The sequence below is a fragment of the Fukomys damarensis genome, unplaced genomic scaffold (genome assembly GCF_012274545.1).
Source record: "Fukomys damarensis isolate Sample0158 unplaced genomic scaffold, DMR_v1.0_HiC HiC_scaffold_37, whole genome shotgun sequence".
Lineage (NCBI taxonomy): Eukaryota > Metazoa > Chordata > Mammalia > Rodentia > Bathyergidae > Fukomys > Fukomys damarensis.
This window is the reverse complement of record NW_022900949.1, coordinates 63449362-63463468: the sequence shown is the minus strand read 5'-3', so window position 1 is coordinate 63463468 and position 14107 is coordinate 63449362. Positions and strand designations below refer to the sequence as shown.

General features: G+C 35.9%; 1 protein-coding gene across 4 annotated transcripts in view; it reads right to left on the bottom strand.

Annotated features, from left to right (window-relative positions):
• Plch1 (phospholipase C eta 1) overlaps positions 1–14107 on the bottom strand; it is a 257791-nt gene that overhangs the window by 50721 nt on the left and 192963 nt on the right. For all 4 annotated transcript variants that reach the window (XM_010636902.3, XM_033759293.1, XM_033759292.1 and 1 more), the window contains 2 exons: positions 10412–10505; positions 8283–8486 (listed from right to left, as the gene is read on the bottom strand). In XM_010636902.3, the coding sequence (XP_010635204.1) occupies positions 8283–8486; positions 10412–10505 (298 nt within the window). The remainder of the gene's footprint in view (positions 1–8282; positions 8487–10411; positions 10506–14107) is intronic.

The window sequence follows — 14107 nt, the reverse complement described above, 5'->3', positions numbered from 1 at the left end:
ATATTTCAATTGTTCACTATAATCATAAAATGATGGTGATGGTTACGTTTAAATGTCAACCGGGATAATTTAAGATGCATAGTTGTTTTGTCAAATTCTAGTCTAGATGCTGCTATGAAGATATGTGATTAACACTTAAAATCAGTAAAGTCTGAGAAAAGTAGATTATTCTCCATACTCTGGGTAAGGCTTACTCAATCAGTTGAGGACCTTAAGAGTAAATGCGGAGGTTTTTCACTAGAGAAATTATCCTTAACACTGCAACACAGAAACTCTGCCTGAGTTTCCAGACTGCTGCACTTTAAAATTCACACATAAGTATAGCTTTTACTCTAAGTAAGTCTAGAAATTCCCAGCCATCTGCACAGACTTCAGACTTTTCTCAATCTTTTTCTTTCTCTATATATCTTACCAGTTTTGCTTCTCTGGAGAACCTTAGCTAAGATAGGTTATTTCTATAAATCCATTAAACTGGCTGTTCAAATATCTCTAGGGGGAAAAAGAAGAAAAATAAAAGGAGAAAAATCTTACAAGGTCAATATCCAGAAATATGGGAAACAATATTTTAAGAATAAATACACTGTTGGGAAGACTACTGTACTATTCTGTAGTGTCACACTGTTCCTTTGGGCCTGCAAATGAGGTCAAATATGTCAAAGACATATCAGAAGATATTTCTTTACCTTTTTCTATATAATTGAAACTATCTTTGGATATAGACATGGAAAGAATGAAAAGTTATTTAAAAGTCGTGTGTCGCATAGTGGCATTTCAGTCGATGACAGACTAACTATAAAATGCTGAGCCCATGAGATTATAATGGACTTGAAAAATGCCTATCACCTAGTGCAGGGTTACTCAATCCCCTGGCCATGAGCCTTTATCAGTCCATAGCCTGTTAGCACCCTGACCACATAGCAGAGCAACAGGCCAGCAAACAAACACCTAACAGCCCCTCCCCATCACCTGCAGTACCACCTAAGCTCTGCCTCCTCACAGATTGTCAGGGGCATTACTTTCTCATAGGAATGCAAACCCTACTGTGAACTGTCCACGTGCAAGATCTAGCTTGCCCGCTCCCTTTGAATCATCCCAAACCATCCCACAACCGCCCCTGGGTCCTTGTAAAAACTGTCCTTCACAAAACTGACCATTTGTACCAAAAAGATGAAGGAGAGCTGGCCTAGTGATATCCTAGTCATCATAATATTTTAGCACAACACATTACTCATATGACTATAGTAATGCTCGTATTAATCAACCTATCATCCAGCCTTTCATATGAAAGTATAGCATATACAATTATGTATTGTACACAATACTTGATAATAACCATCACTGGTTTGTGTACTTAATATGATATGCTTTTATCATTATTTTATAGTGCATTCTTTTACTGTAAAATAGTAAACTGTGTTACACTGCAGCAGCCTCATACATCTCATGTTTACTGAGATTCTAGACTGAATAGAGAAGCCAGATAAAATGAATGACATACCACCCAGGCTTGTGTAAGCACGACCTGATGTTTGACAAGACTGCCAGGGTATATCTTCATCTTTAAGTAACACACAACTGTGTATAATTTCAATGATTTTTACCCTGATTTATAGTCATACCTTCAGGGATAATGAATACAGCCTTAATAGGATATAAGAGCCCTCATAAATAAACTAATATCTTTCCAAAAGTAATGCAAAATAGACAAGACAATGCCATACCTGACTTGTTCATCAGATCCACACAAAAATAGCTCTTGAAACCATTGATCATGAAAGAGGGCCCTCTTGCTAACATTTATAACATAAGCAGGACATCCACAGTCAATAGGGTAGCTTCTTCCAATACTCTATGTCTGATTCCCTACTTAACGTTAAATGAGGATGCCAATACTCCCCAAATGGCCTGGCATCTTAATAAGTGGCATCCACGGTCAGATTCATAGCCACAAGTTTCCATAAAGGCTAACACTGTAATGGGAATATTGGCAAGTTAGAAATTCTCCCACCAATTCCCCTAGCCACAAGATAGCCAGAGGCCATTTTTCAATCTGGTTACACAGTAGAGACCCCCCAAAACACTCTAATAAAGAGCTAATTATTGTAAAGGCCAAACACCTAACCTTATAGCTTCTCATAATGGAACTTAAAGACATTCCACCCTGCTAGGTCTACTAGAGATAGCAATAAAAGTTGTAAAACAATTACAACAGCAATGTGACACCAGTTCCATGATTAGAGTGCAAATCTCCTGGATAGAACATCCATATTTACTGAGCAAGTCAGGCTGAAAAACAAGTGAATGCAAAACCATGTACAGAGCATTTCCAATATGATTTTCTGACAAGCTCACCTTACCACAAAGACTCATTATTACCCCCAAGGTCCCATGTATGCCATTACTGAGAGCACTGGTGTTCTACTGCACAACACTAACGGAGACGGGAAACATGCCATTATTAAAACAGAAGCTTGAAAGAAGGGAGATTAACAATGCCATAAAGAAACTTTCCAGAATCAATGCTCTCCATTTTAAATGTTATACTCAGCTTCTTCAGAAAATATCTGTGGAACCTGAATTTTTCGATCTACGGCATGTTATATTCTATAAATCCTGCCTGTAACTGTTTAAGAATAAAATCAAATTCAGCCTGACTCAAGTAGAAAAAGTGCTCCTGGGTACATACATACATTAGTGTCTTCATGTCCAGCAGCTAAATATGAACTAAGATCTTTAGAGTATACAGCTGATAGAAATTGTTACAAGACGACAAAAACATCAGGTTATTGGACTAATCAGCTTTTTTTGCTGTAAGCAAGTACCTGAGGCAATTTATAAGGAGGAAAGGTTTATTTTCGCTTTTGGGTGCCTGGCTCTGTTTCTGGGCTTGTGGCAAGGCAGAAGAAAATCAAGGTAGAGAGGGTATGGTGAAGCAAAGCTGCTCACTTCATGTAGCCAGGAAGCAAAGAATGAAGGAAAGAGCCAGAGAGGAAAGAATTGGGTGCAGATATGGTCCCCAAGGTCATGATCCTATGTGACATTCCTTTCAACAAGGCCCTAGTGCTTGTTTATATCACTTCTCAATGCCTTAAAATTATGATCTCATCAATGGATTACTCTACTTGATGCAGTTAATGCCTTCATGATTCGGTCAGTTCCCAAAATGCCCATCCACTGATAAACCAAGCCTTTAGTGCTTGAGTGCTGGAGGACATTTCAAATCTAAGCTGTAAAGTCACCAAATGTTAAGCCTTCAGGAGCACCTAAATACTTAGGTGCTAAACTTAATCATGATCAAAGCATGTGCCTCCCTTGAAAGACAACCTCCCTTCTATGCTGTGCTCCTCACTTTCTCTACCCACTCTCCTACAATCAGCCCTCATTTAACCTTTCAGTCTGTTCAGGTCAGTCTACGCCTGCTCCTCCAACAGTGCACGGGCTTCCTGGGGGAACAGTGAAGTTGGACCAACGTGAGTTCAAATCCCAGCTTCCAAGCTCCCAAGCTTCCTAGCTACAGGACTTTGAATAATTAGCCTGACACTAGGTTGAAGTCTCCTCTTAAGAAAAGATGCCCACATCCCTTAATGATAGAGTAAGAATTTTAAAAGCATAAATGAAAACCTTTTTAGCCAGGATCTGGCCCACAAAAGGGGCCAAAATCACAGCAGTTCCCCTTTTTCTTCCAATATTACAAGGTGACAAACTCAGTTTCCAAGAGGAAATAGATGGAGCATAAAGTCGGCCAAGTCTCTTAGATAAATACAATTCTTCTGTTCGACAAAAACTCCCCAGAAATAGCAGTTTGACTCTTACTGTCCAGCTATAGATTATTCTACTAGGAGAAACTTCAAGCCAGCTATTAGGGGAGGAATTTGCTGTTCAAGTTCATTGGGGAAATATTTGGGAGCATATAGGAGAGTATATATTTCATAATTACACAATAGCTCTGAGTATTCCCAGTTTGAATAAATATCTACAGCAGCCTTTTAAAAATGAAAAGCCAGGAAGCTTCTTTTTATTACTCTGGTGATTGGAAAACAGGAAACGAGAGGGTACAAGAGAAGATACATGTTCAATGTCATGTACCACACACAATTCTAGAAGCTTCCATTTTAGAATTTTATTACAACTGAAAAAGCAAAAACTAAAAATCATTTGTACCTTATCATAAATTGTCTAACCACATAAATTCCCTTTTTTTTCATGTGTGTGTGTGTGTTTTTTGTTTTTGTTTGTGTTTTTTGGTACCAGGGATCAAACTCAGACCTTGCACTTAAGAGGAAGGTGGCGGAACCACTGACCTAAATCCCCAGCCCCTCCTTGTTAATATTCTATTCAGAAATGAATGATTGTAAGTTTTGGTTCAGTAAAAAGAGTTGAGATAGGAACATGGGTGGGCTTGAGTAGGAAACTGATTTTGGACAGGTCATTTGGGTATCAGAAGGACCTAAAAAGTAAGGGAAATGGAGTGGAGAAGGCAGAAAATAATAAAGTTATAAAGCTATCTGGAGTCAACTATTTTTTCATTTTCATTCTTTGTCACCAAGAAAATGTCATCAATAAAAATGACAGGCCACCATCAATGTGACTCCAGTAAGGCTATAATCTGTATGTCACACATGTAAAATGGTCCAAGTGCTGAGGGAACAGGGGGATGAATAACACACTGAGAGCAGAATGTCACCTCAAGACCTTTTGTTTCTTGGAAGTTTTTTCCTTATGTTAATATTTTATAAGCATCTTCATTATTCAGTTTTCTTAAACTATTCCATTGCTAGTCACTATTGTCAACTGATAGTCTCCACTTTCCTATAGTTTGTGTTTTGCATCTAAGCATCTGGTTTCTAGATTTTTTTAAATTGAGTTTATTGGTACATTTTAGGGATACAGTACAGTTACATTCATCATTGGGATCCTGTACCTTTACATGACAGGTTTTGGTTCTCATTTTTTCCCCTTGTCCCTGCCCTCCCTTCACCCCCTACTCCCCTCCCTATTTACAAACACTTTATTTCCATCTTTTCATTTTCTCACATTTTTTTCTTTTCCCTTATTACCTTTCCTCTACCCTTCCTACTTTCCCACACCTTTAGCTCCTTTCTTCCCATTTCACAATGTCAGTAATCTCATTAGGATCTTATGTACGTTACAGTTATTCTCTCACATTTTTCTTTTCCCTTATTACCTTTCCTCTACCCTTCCTACTTTCCCACACCTTTAGCTCCTTTCTTCCCATTTCACAATGTCAGTAATCTCATTAGGATCTTATGTACGTTACAGTTTGTTCACACCAGAGAAACTATTCAGTATGGTTTCTAGATTTTCTCTCCAATCTATGAGTCAGTATCCCTTGTGAGTTAAAAGTCCATGTGGCAAACTGCTCAATCTTTTCAACACCTGCATATCACTTGCCTCACTGTTTCAATCACATTCACCCATGACAAACTCTAGTTATTGTCACTGTCTGTAACTGCCTCATTGTGATGACAACTCTACATTTTTCTATTCCTTTGAACCTTCGGATCTCTTGATAGTCCTTTATTCACTTCACTACCTTTTCTAGATTAGGTCCCTGTCAATTACAGAAGGCCTCACCAACATCTTGAGCACACTTTAGAACACCTATAAACCCAGAGGCTAGCATCAATTTTATAATCTCTCTTCACTGCTCCTGTATTTAAGCTGATGAGTTCTGTTGGGGTTGTAAGTGGGGGGAATCTAAGCATGTAAATTTTGTATCACTAAAGATTTCTTTTGAAATTAGTTAGCCAGAGATTTAGCTCAGTAGTGCCATACCTGCCTGGCAAGTACAAGGTCCTGAGTTAGATTCCCAGTACTAGGAAAAAAAGAGAAATTATCTGGGCCTTCCTTGACTCTTCTTGTCAACTCCTTTCTCATTCCCTGCTGATGTTTTCAAAAGTTTACTGAGCTTCTGAAGAGCCTGAACCACTTCTATCCATTTTCTGTTGAGTGAATGATTCTCTCTCCTACTTCCTTGAGAAAGAAAAGAGCTATCTTGGCATGAATCCATTCTAAATCCTTCACCCGCTTCATCCCACTTAAAAAAAAAAAAAACTAGCACTTCCTCCTTCCCTGGGTCTCAAAACCACTCCCTCCCAGAAGCACACACACCCTGTAATGAGTCTTCTCCTGCAGAAAGATGCCCAGTCACCAATCAGCAGCGCTTAGTCGTTCTTACCTTTCCACCGACACACCACTAGAACTATACATCCCAGATGTCAAATGCAATAAGGTTGCATATTTAAATTTTGCTTTACTTTATTTTTCTGTTCCGTCTTACCCATTTGGCTATTCCTTTTTGACCACTTTTGCTCAGTTGTCCTAAGAGCTTCTCCTTGCTCTTTCCTCTCTCTTAAGTGTGGATCACTGAAGTTCTCTGCTTTTTCACTTCTCCATTCCTCTCTGCAAGTGATCTTACATAGTCTCATAATTTTAACTACCATATCCTTTATCTTGCCTGAGCCCTTCCATTAACTTCAGATATTATTATCCAAGTGACCAATAAAGATGTTACTTAAATGTTAAAAAGTCACCTTAAACTGAGCAGATGGAAAACTGCACTCATTCGGGCTCTTCCTCTCAGATTTCTTGCAGTACATGGTGGTGCCACTGTCCACTAAAGTACTCCCTCCATTCTTTGAATCCTTGATCCTTAACTTGTTTCCCTGAGTTCTATTGATTTACCTCTTTAGAATACTAATGGTCATTTCTTTCTCAGTCTAAGATTTTATAACCCTATCTTTAAATCACTGTAATTCCCCTCCACTACTCTCCTGAGTCCAGTTTCAAATCTCCTCTCCCCCTACAAATATACATTGCAAAAAATAGTATCCTCCCATGCTGCCACATATCTAAACTGGAAGCTTAATAATATTATGGTGAATATTAAAATCCTTCTCTAGCTCCTCATTATCAAAAACTAAAATTTAAAACCCTTTTGACCAATGCCAGCTACCTGATTCTCATATTTTACCCCACACTCTGTTCTCCACACCAACATTCCTATACTATCCATATGATACAAACTGATGGAATTCTCACATTTTATTATCTTTTTAATGTGCATTCTTCCTAGTAAACTTTGAGCTCTCTCAAGATAAAAAGCACATGGGGCCCGGGATTTAGCAAAGTGGTTCCACCGCCTGCCTTGTAAGCACAAGGTCCTAAATTCAATCCCCAGTACAAAAAAGAAAAAAAGAAATCATGTCTTGTTTCTATCTATGCCCTCAAGGCCTGGAACCCATAAGAAATTTAATGAACATTGGCTAATGAGAGACAATATCTTCAAAATAAATGTCTTTTTTAAAAAAAGAAAATAAATGTCTTTCCCAAACCATTTTCCCACGTTTAACTAAAAATATCTTTCTAGTGGAGAAACCACTGTAGAAATCAATATGGAGATACCTCAAAGAACTAGGATTAGATGTTCCTTTTGACATCCCTCTGCTGGGCATCTTTCCAAAAGAATTAAAAGAATCATACCACAGCGATACATGTGCACCCATGTTCATAGCAGCAGTTTGTAATAGTTAAAACTTGGAACCAACCCAAATGCCCATCCACTGGAGACTGGATAAAGAAGATGTGGTTTTTCTATAAAACGGAGTACTACTCAGCCATAAAGAATGAGGAACTGGAGATATTTATAACAATAGATGCATATTGAGGCTATACTCTTTTAAGTGAAACAAATAGGACAGACTTGAGTAAATACCTAATAGTTTCTCTGGTATGAAAAACTAAAAGTGTAAATAAGGTTCAAATGGTATAATTGAGAATGTGAAATAGGAAGAAAATGGGGAAAGGAAATAAGGGAAAAGAAAAACTATGAAAGAAAGAAAAAATGGAAACAAAGTCTTTGTAAATAGGAAAGGATGAAGCGGGTGAAGGGAGGGCAGAGATACGGGGGAAAAATAAGATCCAAGACATATCATGTTAAGGTACATGATCCCAATGATAAATGTAACTGTATTGTTTGCTTTTAATGTACCAATAAACTTAATGGGGAAAAATAATATCTTTCTAGGAAGACTATGATTTTCATTACATTTTTTTAGCCACAAATGTATGCTTCCCAATTACAGGTACATCTCTCTTTCTTTCCTGACAGAAAAATACAGAGGAGGCAACGAGGCTTCTGAATTGAGAGTAACTTCACAATGGACAGACAAGTAGCTCTAATGTAGTATGAGAGCTTTTTTAAGGTCTCCATTATGGACATTAGACTTTCATCAAGTGGCTGAAGGACGGAGGGTACATACCTTCCACGCAGCGACAGCCCTCCTGTAGCACCCGAGCATACATATCCACTTTGGACTGAGAAAGGAGCTGATCCCCAGTCAGATATGTGTTGTGAGAGGAAGCGATGTAGTAGTTGCAGAGGGGCTGATCCATGTCCTGATACACTTCGTGGTGCAGAGGGTTAAACACATCACACGCAGGGCTGCGCATGAAGTTCGTGAAGCCTTTGGAAGGAGAGAATAAGTACTGTACCTCTCAAGTTGTATCTATTTAACTGACACGAATAAAGACAAAGAGGTCAAAGAATATTCACAGAAATCAGGGCATTTTTGTGGGCAAAACTGGGACAGCCAGAAATTTGCCTGAAATCATAGAGAATATGAAAAAGCTAAAAATGACTTGGGGGAGTAGCCATTTAAACACACTCTAGAAAAAATAAAATGACCTTTGAAGAATTTTGACTGGGTGGGGAAGTTCATTGCAAAGGTATTTATTAACTACTAAACTCAAGCTCTGCTGATGTAGTACAACTTAATGGGTGACCAATACTGTATCAGAATTAATATATTTATACCAATTGATCAACCAAAATTAATAGGTCATTAAGTTTTCTTGAAAAACAGTATCGTCCATGCAATAAAAAAGTATGTCAAAAGTTAAATATTGCCTAACTTCAAGATGAGATTATTGTCTATGAGAACAGTTTGGGAAAATGCTGTCAATGACTAGTACATTTTATAATTTTGAAATAGTACTTACAGATTCTGTAGAATATCCTATCAATTTTTCCACAGCCCTTCAAAATGTAAAGTTAGTAGGGGCATTCATTAATCCATGAATAAATACATAAATGATTCATAAGTACCTGAGTAGAATGACAATTAGGGTAAACTATTTCAAGTTTTTGGCAAAGTTAGATTTGTGAATATCCTCGAAGACTTAAGAATTTCTTCATTGCCTATCTATATGACTTCAATTTAGGGACCATGTCTGGAGATCCAACCAAGAGAAACACTCATCCAGAAAAGTCCTAAATTGGTTTACCCTCTGTGTTTTAAAAATGGTTTCTATAAGGAATGTAACTGTACTGTATACCTAGAATGTACCAATAAACTCAATAAAAAATGTTTAAAATAAAAATAAATAAAAATGGTTTCTAATAATAGAAGTTTTTAATTATCTTTCTTTCTTTGTATTACCCTCTACCCCTGGACATAAACACATGGTATTAAAACCTCTAATGATCCAAGCACGGTAGCATGCGCTTAACTGAAACAGCGCAGGGCCAGCCTGGACAACATAGTTACATCCTACCTCTTAAAAAAATAAACAAATATGAAAAATCCTTTGTCCACACTGATACTGGGAGCAAGGAAAAAAATCAGGAAGCCAACAATCAAAATAGTCAGATCAACCATGGCTTTAGATGCTTTGGGGCAGCTGAACTCCCAGTGATCTTTGATTTAAAATTATCTGTTCTGCTTGGGCCAGCTTCTTCTTGGACTGTCACCCTATATATTTTAAATGTACTGTATATAACTTATGCATACAAATAGCTACATTTATACCATATTATTTAAGGATAACATGTGAGGAATATAATTCTGCATGTACAACTATGGGTAAATTATTTTCTTCCAGCTTCACTTTCCTAACTATAAAATGAGATAGTTGTGTTAATAAGATTCATGGTTCCAACAGTTTCTATAATGTTACCAATTAATAGAAAAAACAAGTCATTTGTTAAGATTTTGTAAAGAAACATATTTACATTCAAATCACTAGATTTGTCGATTACTTATTTTAGGGTCAAATTTCCCTTCATAAGATAAATCATTAAGATAAGGCTATTTTCAAAATTTAGTGATTTGAGAAAAATCCAAGCATTTCTTGATATAGATCATAAATAGTGCTATCAAGTGGACTTGCTTGACATAAAAAAGGCTCAAACATTGCAAAAGTAAGAGTAATGTCAACATCAGGACACTGCTTTGAAATAACTATGTGCTTTTTTGGTTTTATTTAAATTGCTGCCATTCCATGAATATCTCTTGGTTTCCTAAAAATTTTACTGGAATTAGAATTAGCAGACTGAATTTTTAAAAATAGGAAAGTAAAACTCCTGGTTTTTAAAAAAGGATTGTCTTACCTTCTATTCCAAGGACATTTTTCACCTTATTTTCTTCTGAGACTTCAAACTTCTTTATGATGTCAAGACAATAGTCTGCTGTCACATTACTCATCTAAAGCAAAACAGAACATAAGTAGAGTACCTGCAATTTCATGAGACATGTTCTGTGCTATAAAGACCTGTGCTGGTTTTTACAGCACTTTTGGTACAATGCATAGTGCTTAAATGAGTAATTTGAAATTATTAGCATCAGTATTTTTAATCTTTGGAGAATGATCTCAATGTTCCTATGACCTTCAGATTTAATCAGTGAACAAAGCTCTTTACTTAATAGACAAATGTCTTCCATGTAGCATAAAATAAAACCAATAATCAATGCAAGTCCATTGTCAAACATCCACTCATTCATTATATAGTATCTATCTGCAAAATTAATACTTTTTATATAAACATTAAAGTTCGCTAATCATAAATATATGTAGAAAGAAACTATTCTCTACCAAAATAAAATGTTTCTAGGTAAACCCATCTGCATATGTATATATCTACAGAGCCTTCCTCTGAACAGTCCACTATAGTGATTTAGGAATGCAAAAGTTAGGAAGAGCAAATAAAAATAAAAAGAAGATAAGGGATCTAGTATAACAAAGATCTCTGGGACTAAACTGCTTGTGTTCAGATCAGCTAAGCTCATTTTATTGACAAAGTGACTTTAAATAAGTCACTTACCTTCTCCGTAGCTACCAAATAAAGTAGTGGTGAGGATTAAGTGAATTATTACTTGCAGTAATATGTTGTAGCACCATAGGGGCAGAATATGTTATTATTATTACTGAGTCAATATCAAGATTGCTGTATAAAAATTACATATTTAGCATCAACGGAAAAAGTAAACTTCAGGAATAATTTCTTTAAATAGCAACATAAAGAATGTGATGTTTTAGGGGCAGCAGATTCAACTCAATGATAGAGCATTTGTCTAGTATACACAAGGGCCTGGGTTTGATCCTCAGCACCATAAAAAATAAAAAGATATTTTGATTAAAAGTTCACTCAGCTTCACAATCTAATATTGACATTTTAAAACACTGATGAATAATGATAAAGGAAATCTATCTAATCTTCTGAGCTGGTATTTCATATTTCAATTACATTTTTCAAAGACTCTATTATCTCTTAAGTTCAATACATTTTAAATAAAATCTAATTTTTGTAGTTTATCTAATAACATTTAAACTGCTTGCAGGGGAAAAGGCTGTTACATGGCTGGGTTTTGCCAGTTTGAAAGAGTATAAAATGTTTTTTCCCTAAACTAGTTGCACAATAGCTGATATAGATTTTCAATAAAATTTATAACCTTTAACACATTACCAGACATCACCCCCCCAAAAAAAACATAAATAAAGGAAACTTGTAATACTGCCAAGGAATTCCACTGACCCAGGCAGGATGTAAGCAGCTCATTAACTTGTCTGCTTTACACAAGAGAGATTTAGCATGTACAGCCCAAAAGAATTTCTCACAAAATAAAAACAGCAAACTGATGACTTCACGTGCCATGGGAAGATTGGGTGTGCTCTGCAGTTATTCAGTGTCTAAGGCCACTGGCCCAGAGATCTAGGGGCCGTGAACTTGGCTCGGGCTGACAACCAGGAGTGTATGAGATCTCAAACAATGAACACACACCCAAACGAGTGGTCACGTGAGGATGGAGATAACTGCCAGTAAACAAAGAATTTGTTACTAACTCAAGATGCAAAGCAGAATTTGATAACAATAAAGTATCACATTTGGAAAAACATTCACTAAAGTAGTGAAAATATTAGTAGACATTCTACAAAGTCCACAAATTTCTAGATAATATATAAGAATTAATGGAAAAGAATCTATTTTCTACCAAAATGCTTGACTTTCGTAAAACCCCAAAATAATGAGAACTGAAATATAACAGTCCATCAGCTCCCACCTTTCCCAGTTAGCGTCACAAATAGCAACATCTTGCATTTACACACTTAAAATTTTTAGACTTCACTTAAGTTAGAATTACAAGTTTACTGTGTGAACGAAGGTTCAACAGAGGTTAAAGCTTTTTACTGTCCTTTTTATTTTGTTTTGCTTCCTATTTGACATAAATTGACACGGCAAAATAGAAACAAATTTTCTATTCTAAGCCCCAGTTCCTATGGAGTTCACTTGAAAATTTTGTTTGCTATTTAGTATCTGAGCCTTTGCCATTTTCAACACTGAGGATTATTTCTTTCTATACCAGACAATTGGTATTACAAGAACGTAAAGTAAAATTTTATTTATTTTTACATTTATATAATTCTGTCAATGTGCTTTTACACACATAGTCTTAAACAGGTCTTACAATATTCTTCCAAACAATATTTCTATCTCCATGTTTTAGAGAGGAAAAATTGATGTGGAGAAATGTAAACTGTTGCCACCAAAGTTACAAATCTGTAAGAGACAGAATCAAGGTTTAAATTTAAACCTTCTTGAGTTCAAGTCCAGTTTTGCTTTATGTTGAAATTCTTTTTCCTACCAAAAAGTTTAAATGGTTACTTTCAGGTGACTAGCTTTTCAATGTAGTTGAAATTCTGGATTATTTTAACTTTCTGAATTTTGCAACTTTCAAATGACAATTTGACTTATTGAATTATCCAAGATTGGACTTCATTCTCTTTTCCTGTTTACTAAGGTTCATTAATCTCATTCAGGAGAGAAAAGATATGCTGGTTCTCACAATGAAAGTTAGTAAGTCAGCACTCATGAAGTGGACCAAGTGTAGAAACCAGTAATATATCTATAAAATTCACATTCTGATGCATATTTTTATCACCCGACTTCCTGTTAGTTTTCCTGCAAAACTTATCCAGTGAGTGCAATTTCAAAACAAAAGAGGAATAAAAAATTAATTACATTTCTCATGGCTATGATTCCCAAAACACACCAAATACAAAATAAAAATGAATTTGCAAAGAATTTTAATATTGCTAAACTTTAAATTTTATTTTTATCAAAGTAACATCTCCAAAATTAAATAAGTCAAAGCTAAGATGCTTACAAATGAAAGCAGGATTCCCCTGTCTATACCCAGAATTACTCCCCAAAGGCAACAAGGCAACATTTCTTGATGTGTTTTTGAAATGAGTCTTTCATTCCTTATATTATTTTCTGTTTCATGCACTTTAAAACTTATCTGCTAACTTCTTATTGTGCCGGATATTATCTAAGATCATCATCCAACATAGTAAGATGCTCTCTTGAGTCTGCAGAGCATTCTCCCTCTGCCAGATCTTACTACAGTATTTATTAAATAATCTGGTATTTATGTTTCAATTATGCAAATGTTGAATCTGTTGTACACTATGACTTCATTTCCTTTCTTAAACGATTTTCCAATTTGTTAATTGCTATAATCCTATTCATTTGGTTAATTTTTAATGTAGTGATCATAAATGCTTCCCAGTGATTTTACTGGTTTTTTTCCACATAAGCAGAGGCACCAGATACTCCATGAATTTCATTTTTTTCCCTTATCCAAGTTCCACTTCTTTTTCCATGCTGATAGGAATCTAGAAGTTTCTTCAGCTCTTGTCCTGACTTTATTTGAATTAATTATTTTAATTTTTTGTTTTTTATTCCATACACACATTCTCTATATTCCCTTGCTCTCCCCCTCCCTCCTCTCCCTCTCCTCTTACTCCC